Source organism: Hevea brasiliensis, chromosome 15, assembly GCF_030052815.1.
Source record: "Hevea brasiliensis isolate MT/VB/25A 57/8 chromosome 15, ASM3005281v1, whole genome shotgun sequence".
Classification (NCBI taxonomy): domain Eukaryota; kingdom Viridiplantae; phylum Streptophyta; class Magnoliopsida; order Malpighiales; family Euphorbiaceae; genus Hevea; species Hevea brasiliensis.
Genome location: NC_079507.1, coordinates 65301772 through 65311138, shown reverse-complemented (window position 1 = coordinate 65311138; position 9367 = coordinate 65301772). Strand labels below are relative to the sequence as shown.

General features: G+C 35.0%; 1 protein-coding gene across 1 annotated transcript; it reads left to right on the top strand.

Annotated features, from left to right (window-relative positions):
* Window positions 1–7014: 7014 nt before the first annotated feature.
* Window positions 7015–9265, top strand: LOC110631534 (uncharacterized). The gene is made up of 4 exons (XM_021779398.2): window positions 7015–7160; window positions 7350–7593; window positions 8477–8682; window positions 8775–9265. The coding sequence occupies exons 2-4, from the start codon at window positions 7504–7506 to the stop codon at window positions 9031–9033; spliced, it is 555 nt and encodes a 184-aa protein (XP_021635090.2). The 5' UTR covers window positions 7015–7160; window positions 7350–7503; the 3' UTR covers window positions 9034–9265.
* Window positions 9266–9367: the final 102 nt, after the last annotated feature.

Below are 9367 nucleotides of genomic sequence, written 5' to 3'. Positions count from 1 at the left end.
AAAAGAGAGAGACAACAAAGGGAAGCAACCTGAAAGTGGAAGTGAAGCTGTCAAGAAGGGCAGATTTCCACCTTGTCCTACTTGTAAAAGAACAAATCATCTGGAGAAGGATTATTGGCAAAAGAATCATGTAAAGCCTATACAATGTCACTATTGCAAAAAATATGGCCACATTTCAAGAGATTGCAGATTCAAGTAAAGTAAAGCTCAACAACCCACTCAACAAGCAAATTTCACTAATGATCAATCCAGGCAACAAGATGATCATTTATTCATGGCTTCACAGTCACTTAAACAAGTAGACAAACTCCCATGGATCATTGATAGTGGTTGTACAAGTCACATGGCCATAAATGAGGATCTTTTTACTTCTCTAGACGAACAGTGAGAACTAAAGTGAAGCTTGGTAATGGAGAGATGGTCCAGGCTGAAGGCAAAGGTACCATTGCTATGCAGATTAGAAAAGTTACCAAATACATTTCTGATATTCTCTTCATTCCAAGTTTAGATCAAAATCTGTTAAGTGTGACACAAATGTTGAAAAAGGGATACTCTCTTCTGTTTAAAAATCTTTGGTGCCATATTCGTGATTCTGAAAATTGTGAAGTTGCTAAGGTTAAAATGGTTGAAAATAGTTTTCCATTAATATCTGAAAGCTTGAATCAGCATGTTTATAGTTCAAAGGTTGACGAAACTTGGTTGTGGCATAAGAGATATGGGCATTTTAATCTTGCTTCTCTGAAATTTATGCAAACTCATAGTATGGTGAGGGATATTCCTACTATAAGTGTCAGTGGTGAGATTTGTGATAATTGTCAGTATGGTAAGCTTCATAAGCAATCTTTTCCAAGTGATTCAATGTGGAGAGCCAAAGAGAAATTAGAGCTAGTGCACACTGATGTTTGTGGCCCTATGAGTGTGCCCTCCCTGAGTCAAAATAAGTATTTCATATTGTTTATAGATGATTTAACTAGAATGACTTGGGTGTATTTCATTAGGAGCAAAGCACAAGTATTCAGTGTGTTCAAAAAATTCAAAGCCTTAGTTGAAAAGCAAAGTGGATGTACAATTAAGACCTTGAGGTCAGATAATGGCAAAGAATATAACTCTGTTGAATTTGAAAAATTTTGTGAAGAGGCTGGAATAGTTCACCATTTGACTGTACCTTACTCACCACAGCAGAACGGTGTTTCAGAGAGGAAAAATAGAACCATTGTTGAAATGGCCAGGTGTATGTTGAAGGAGAAGGAGCTTCCAAAAGAGTTCTGGGCTGAGGCTATTTATACAGCAACTTATTTATTAAACAGGCTGCCTACAAGGTCAGTTGATGGAACGACACCTATAGAAGCTTGGTTTGGATCAAAACCCTCTGCTAAGCATCTAAAAGTGTTTGGTTCAATTTGTTATATGCATGTTCCTGCTGTTAAAAGAAGTAAACTTGATGACAAGGCTGAGCTAGGCATTTTCTTGGGGTATGCAGCTTAATCCAAAGGTTATAGACTCTACAATGTAAAAACAAAAAAAAATAGTGATATGTAGAGATGTTCAATTTGATGAGGATGCTCTTTGGAACTGGAATGAGCAGAAGATTATGAAGAAGTATGTCTCAATTCACAAGGAAAGCTCTTCTAGCAATGAAAAAGGAAGGCCAGTTGAATCTGATGTCAGTCAAGAAATGGATTATGAAGATAATGAAAGGGTGCAGAAGACTAAGCCACTGTTTGAAATCTATGAGAGGTGTAATCTAGTTTTTGCTGAGCCAATCAACTATCAAGAAGCTTCTCAGTTCATAGAATGGAAGCAAGCAATGGATGCAGAGATTGATGCAATTGAGAGGAATCAAACCTGGGAACTCACTTCAAAACCAAAAGAAAAAAATTTAATTGGTTTAAAATGGATTTTTAGAACCAAGCTTAATCCTGATGGATCAATTTTCAAACACAAGGCTAGACTAGTTGTGAAAGGCTATGCACAAGACACAGAGTTGATTTTGGAGACACATTTGCTCCTGTTGCTAGACATGACACCATCAGGTTGTTATTAGCTATGTCAGCTCTAAAGGGATGGAAAGTGTTTCATTTAGATGTGAAATCTGCATTTCTAAATGGAATACTGATTGAGGAAATTTATGTGAGTCAACCTAAGTGTTATTAAGTGATGGGGCAAGAAGATAAGGTGTACAAGCTTAAGAAAGCATTATATGGGCTGAAACAAGCCCCTAGAGCCTGGTATTCAAGAATAGACACACACTTGATTCATCATGGATTCAGGAGGAGTGAAAATGAAGCTACTTTGTACGTTAAAACCTGTGATGATGGGAAACAATTGATAGTATCCTTGTATGTGGATGATATGCTTGTAACGGGTAGTGATTTTCAGTTGTTAAAAGAATTTAAGTAGCAGATGCAATCTGAATTTGAAATGTCAGATTTGGGAATGATGACTTATTTTTTGGGGATGGAGATTCATCAGTCAAATGAGGGCACTTTTATTTCACAAAGAAAATATGCTCTTGATATCTTGAAAAAATTCAAGATGGATCAATGCAAATCGATGTGACTTCACTTGTGGTAAATGAGAAATTAAGCAAGAATGATGGGATTGAAAAGGCTGAAGCAACATAATATAGAAGTTTAATTAGAAGTTTATTGTATCTTACAGCCACAAGACCTGACTTGATGTATTCTGCAAGTCTATTGTCTAGATTTATGTATTCACCAAGTTTGGGTCACCTTGCTGCTGCAAAAAGAGTTTTGAGATATTTAAAAGGCACAGCAAACCATGGGATTTGGTATCTAAAAGGTGAAGACCTAAAGCTGGAGGGATATGTAGACAAGGTAGGCAGGTGTATGGATGATATGAGAAGCACTTACGTGCGTGTTCTCATTGGGATCAGTCCATTTTCATGGAATTCAAAGAAGCAAGAGGTGGTAGCTCAATCTACTGCAGAGGTGAATACATCTCTACTGCTTCTGCGCTAACTACCAATTTGGCTTCGAAAGCTGTTGAAGGATTTGGCAAATGAGCAAGTTGAACCTACTATTATTTGGTGTGACAATAAGTCTGCCATTGCAATTGCAAGTAATCCAATTCTACATGGAAGGACTAAGCATATTAAAGTGAAGTTTCATTTCTTGCGAGAAGCTGAAAAAAGCTGTGAAATCAAGTTGCTGCACTGCAAATCCGATGAGCAACTTGCTGATGTTTTGACCAAGGCTCTTCCTAAGAGCAAATTTGAAGAAATGAAGAAAAAGCTTGGAGTATCAAGGAAAATTCTCAAGGAGGAGTGTTGAGAGCAGTGAGATTTTTCCTAGATACTTAGGAACTTAGTTCTTACTGTCATTTTGTCTATTTTTAATGTTATTTTGTTTATTTTGCTGTAAATCAGTTGGCATGTTAGTCAACTTGTGTTAGGTTTAAATCTACTCCTTAAATTGGGGAATGTAACCATGCTTTACCATGTTTTTGTTACTTTAGTAGTTGGAGCAGGTCTTTTATGTACCAAAAAGTGTAAGACTTTTAATATATGAAAAAGATTAAATGAAGTCTTTCTTACGCAGCTGCTAAGAGAAGTTTATAAGAAGAATCACTTTCTTCTTTATTTTTTTCTAGCAATTTTCAGTTCAGAAATTGCAACAGACCAAAAAACCAACTCCTGGAGGCAGAACCACAGTTAAGAGAAGCAAATCTGACAAGGTATTTAGTAATTGCTTTAAGTTATTCTCCTTTGTCCAAAATGAATTACAGTTGAGGAATGAAAATGCTTTACACTTATTTCCTTCGCTGACCATTGTAAAGCATTTCTTCTCTTTGTTCCATTGCTTTATGGAAACTGGGGAATATGGAAATTGGAAGCATGCGTGTAACTCGCATGGACTCTAAAATCAGTTATATTGTGATTCACACAGCAATGGGCACAAACAGGATGAAATCATTAGCTATATATCTTTCCTTTTTTTTCATTGAGTTTCCTTCTTGTTTTTGATACATCTTCTTCGCCTTTTTGTCAACTTAGGAAGAAGAGAACAGAAAGAGAATGGAGGAGTTAATGATTCAACGCCAGAAGAGAATTGCTGAAAGGAGTGCTATTGGCAACAGTAGTGCAACTTCCAAGAGAATGCCTGTGAAAAAGACATCTTCTTTAAAGAAGGAGGAGTCCAAAGCCCAACCTCCAAGCCAAGAGACTGAGAAAAAAGTGTTTAGGAGTTCCACAATTGATCGCCTTGCCACTGCTCGAACAACACCTAAGGTGGAATACGCTCAATCAATAGTAATACCTGCCCAGCCCAAAAAGGCACCCTTGAAGGCAAATGGTTTGTCACAGAAGACTGCTGGTGCTGACAAGAAATCAAGTCCAATTACAGTGAAAACTGACGGCCCTCAAAAGAAAGGAAGGAAGGAAGCCATGTCAGAGGATCCAAAAGAGGTACCGGCAACCAGTAACATTAATGAATTTAAAGATGTCAAGGAGTTGCATAGCATTGCTCCAGTCGACAAAAATGAAGGAAATGTGATTTCACAAAGAGATACCTTCGATGATAAGGGCAGCAATGGCAGTTTATCACACATCAACTCGTCTGCACAACTGGATCACATAAAAGGTAATGATGTGGGATTATCCATAGCAGCTCCAATTCTTTCTGAAAACATTAAAACTTCTGGTGATCATGAGTAGTATACTTCTGAAATGACAAAACATCCCGCGCCAAAATCATCCAATAAGGATATAAACCATTCTGATGAGAATATCAGAGAGAATGGTGGGAGAATTGAAAATCTGCCTTCACCACAAAAATCTGAGATACAATATCAACCCCACCACCTGCTGAAATAAACGCAGAACCAGTCCACTCCAGGAAGAAGTTGAATAGTGACGAAAGCTCTCCAAAAGCTACTAAAGGCTTTAGAAAGCTTCTTTTGTTCGGAAGGAAAAGCCGAACCTCTACTACAAATTGATATTGTGCGTGCTGAATGATTGTTGAGTGAAAAAAAAAAAAAAAAAAAAAAAAAAAGAAAAGAAAAAAAGAAGAAGAAGAAGAAGAGTTGAAAGTCGGTAGATGCTCTCATACAATAAGGCCTTGTGGCATTGGTGCCAATATGAGAAGTAGCATGTTATGTAATTTATCCAGGTTTGGTTATAGGTTGAGAGCGGTGGCTTCGTGGTAAGTCTTGAGAGTTAAAAGAGTCAGATTTTAGTTCTTGCTTATAGTAAATGGGTGAATATACTGTGGGTAGTTTATTTTTGCGACTTTTTGAAGACTCGCTATAACTTGGTGGTAGAGTTAATCAAGGACCAATGAAACCATTTAATCTAGGGGGGCAATAACTGTCATATTCACAGAGCATTTTTGTTTTTACAATTAAAAAAAAAAAAGTTGAGAGTGTAGAGAAACTAAAGTTTTTTTATGGGTCTGTTCTTTTGTATCCGTTCCTTTATGAAACTTTGCAATCTTTCCTTACTCAAATATCTGTTTGTATGTATCTCAAAAACCTGTAATATAGCTTTTTAACTGTGCATTCAATTTTTTTCGTTGTTATCCATTCTATAAACGAAGGCCTTGTTCTTGTCGTTACCGTCTAATTGTAGTGCCTTGTTCTTTGGTTCAGTAACACTGAAGTTATCTGATTGTCCTTAAGCTATACATTATCAGATAGATTGAGTTATTGAAAAACACGCGCAGAAAATTTTTATTTATTAAGAATCGATATATTTAACACACGCATGCTGATTCTACGTGAAATCACTCTAGAAATTGGGCCCTAAACCTCTAAACAATTAAAACATATATATGTGTGCGTATATATATATATATATATATTTTTTGTTTTTGTTGCAAATGACGGTGATACAATCGGAGATTGCGGAAAGATGTGGGCCCACACCGCATTGCATCGTATTCCGTACTTACATGGCAGTAATTTATTGGTGAACAGGTAGGGAAAATGAGGTATGGACAGGCTGTAAGACATGCCTACAACCAGCATTGAAATTTGAAAGCAAAGTATCCTTCGTCGTCCTCCCTTTCTGCATTTTTACGCATCCCTCTAAAATTCCCTTCAATTTCCAGCTTCTTATAGACACTTCATTTATTCAAAATAAAAGTTTTAGGGTTTATTTGGAATCAGAGGATTAATTTATTTCAGTATTTTTTTTTTTTATCAGATAAGAGACTCGACCAAGGATAGTAATATGTCACTCTTATGAAGACTGTGAACTAATACTCCCTCTCTCCGTTCACGTTCATTATTCTCCACCGACAACTACAATGACAAAATAAAAGCTTCAGCAATTTTCTGCTGCTTTTTTTTTTTTTTTTCTCCTTCTCAACTATCCAAAATGTCCTTTTACCTTCTAATTATTAAATTCGAATCAAACGGTTAAATTAGTTAACTAATAAATTAACCCTTAAATTAATTCAAGTCTATAATTAAACTAAATAAGAAAGTAATTTAACTTAACCTAATTAATTTGACAATTGAATTAATAAATTAGTGTGACTCGATTAACTCGACTTATTTAATAAAATCTCTCTTTTTTATTTTTTTTCTTGTATTTGGTATAAACAATTGAATTTAAAATATTATAAAAAGTCTTTAAAATTAAAATTAATTGAACTAACTTAATAGTTATATATTTTTTATTTTAATATATTTATTTTTTAATAAATATTTAATATTTCATAAATATTAAAAAAAAAATTACACGTCTATAAAAATTTTAATCATCGTATTACTTAAATACTTTTATATAAAATTTAAAAATATTATTAAAATTTATTAAATTTAACTTAATAAGTATTAAAATTTTATTTTAAATAATTAAAATTTAATTAATTAAATTTATGTATATTAATAAATATTATATTTAATTAATTTATATATTTAATTAATTTTTAATAATTTTCTAATTGAATTTTAAACTACTTGCCCATTCACCGTCCTTTTGCTGGGTCATATCAAGTTTGGTAATCAAGGCACATAATATATATTTATTTTGGTACCTAATGCAATGGCGGGTACTTTGGGGATGGGGGTACTGATTCTTTGCTGCTGTTAAATTATCCAAAACGCCATGGCAGCTAACTTACCTGCCTTAACCCTTTAAGCTAGAGAGCACTTGCAACTAGTGCTATAAGCAGTAGCACCATGCCGTAAATAAGGTAAATACCAACTATGCTAAATATATAATGTATATGAAAAGGTTTTTGAAGGGCTTTGAAAAAAAAAATTAAATAAATTTGAGTTGCTGGTGAAACACCCGTTTTCAATCAACTGAACTGGTGCAGTGTTCTTTTCTTTTAGCTAAATTCTTTCTTGTTTTTTACACTATGTATCTTTATATTTCACAGCTTCTATCTTTGCTTCTTCTATACTTGCGGTTGCTCTGGTATATTTAGACAAGAGAAAGAATTGAGACGGCTAGAGTCTTGATTCTCCTTCCCAGAGAGGAGTGACAGGAATCAAGAAGAGGAAGATCTGCGAACGTGTTCAAGATTTATAGCCATGGCTTCAAAACTTCTGTTGATTACAGTCTTCATCTTCGACCTCATTGCCTTCACTTTGGCTGTTGCAGCTGAGCAGAGAAGAAGCACTGTGAGTACAAGTATTCTTGGTTTCTTGAATTTTACGTGATTCTTCTAATGGCTTATGTTTGGCTTCCAATTAAAGAGAGAGAAAAGGGAGAAAATTCTAAGAATCGAAAAGAAAAAGTATTAAATATCTATATATGATTTCTGGGTTTATTAACATATATGTGATCTTGACTGAGAAATTGTGCAAAAGGGAAATGTGAATGAATTTTGATTGAACTTTTAAATTAATTGAAAATGAATAATTGACTTGATTTATTTCCTTAGAAATTTGACTTTAAGTTAGGTTTTTCTCTTGTGGGAATAACTAGGACACTTCTTTTAACACATCATTGAAAACTTGTTTCCATTTATTTTCCGGGGATTTTCTTGGCAACACTAATGGCAGGAAAACGGTATTGGTAATTATATGTGGAAGAAAAGGAAAGAAAAAACCTTAAACGTCATACAAGTGTTTGATTTGCAAAAGTTTTCAGATCTACCGATGAAATAATGTTTCAGTGAAGAAAGTTGTTCTAGCTGATTGCATAATTTGCAATTAGGTTTCCGGATCTGCTGATATAATGAAGAAACTTGTTCTAGCAGTTTGTTTATATATATAATGTGGACCATATAGTTGTCTCTAAACATGGCAATTAGCACTTCTTCCCATGATGATTGTCGGTTAATAAATTATTAGTTTTTCTTTAACCTGTTCATGGTTAATATCCAACACTTCACCCGCTACAAACAGCTATAATGGGCCAATTCTTTCATATCTATGCCTTTTCCCTCCATTTATGCCCAACAATAGATAATTGATTTGGGTCTCCTGTTATTAATCAATTACCAGCAGCTGAGTAGCAATTCTTGATGAATTAGCAAATTAATAATATATTGTTTTGCAGGCTATAATCAAACAGGATTCTGAAATAAATTACAATTACTGTGTATATGACTCGGATATTGCAACTGGCTATGGTGTTGGTGCATTTTTGTTTCTCATGGCCAGTCAAGCCCTTATAATGGTGGCAAGTCAATGCTTCTGCTGTGGCAAACCTTTGAATCCTGGAGGTTCAAGGGCCTGGGCAGTTATCCTCTTCATTACCTGCTGGTATTTGTCCATGCCCCATATAAAAGTTTAAAGCTCTAATCTTGCAATGTATTGCATATCTTCTCATGAACCTCTGTAATTTCCTCTATCAGGGTGTTTTTCTTCATTGCTGAGGTATGCTTGTTGGCGGGTTCGGTGAGGAATGCATATCACACCAAGTACAGGACTGTTTTCAGTGACAACCCTCCTGATTGTCAGACATTGAGGAAGGGGGTTTTTGGGGCAGGGGCAGCTTTTACTTTCTTCACTGCCATAGTTTCTGAGTTCTACTATATTTTCTACTCCAAGGCCAGAGACAGCTTCCAGACTTTTGGTGGAGAGGTCGGTGTGGGTATGGGAACCTACAAATGAGCCTGTTTAAGGTTCTATAAACATGTATAGAGTTGACTTCCTGGACTCTCTGCATTGATATGCCCACTCAATTGCCTGCCAGTACATGCATTTTATGTATTAAAGCATCAATTTAGTTTGTGGTAGTTGGCGCATACTCAAATTATCTTCATGATTTTTTTCCTTATTCATCATGATGTGAAATTTGTGGTTTTTCTATACATATCAATAACCGAAGACTATCGTTTGCGTATCGATACCACACAATGATAATGAACCTTGTTGAACATTTAAACAAGTTATGCTCATATTCCATCTGTAATATAGTTTGCAAATTTTTATTGTCTTCTTAGTT

What these genes read in the sequence shown, in the direction of transcription:
- LOC110631534 (XM_021779398.2), top strand. Translation starts at nt 7,504, where the DNA reads ATGGCTTCAAAACTTCTGTTGATTACAGTCTTCATCTTCGACCTCATT. An exon ending in CTGAGCAGAGAAGAAGCACT is followed by an intron (nt 7,594 to 8,476) that starts GTGAGTACAAGT and finishes ATTGTTTTGCAG; the next exon opens with GCTATAATCAAACAGGATTC. An exon ending in ATCCTCTTCATTACCTGCTG is followed by an intron (nt 8,683 to 8,774) that starts GTATTTGTCCAT and finishes TTCCTCTATCAG; the next exon opens with GGTGTTTTTCTTCATTGCTG.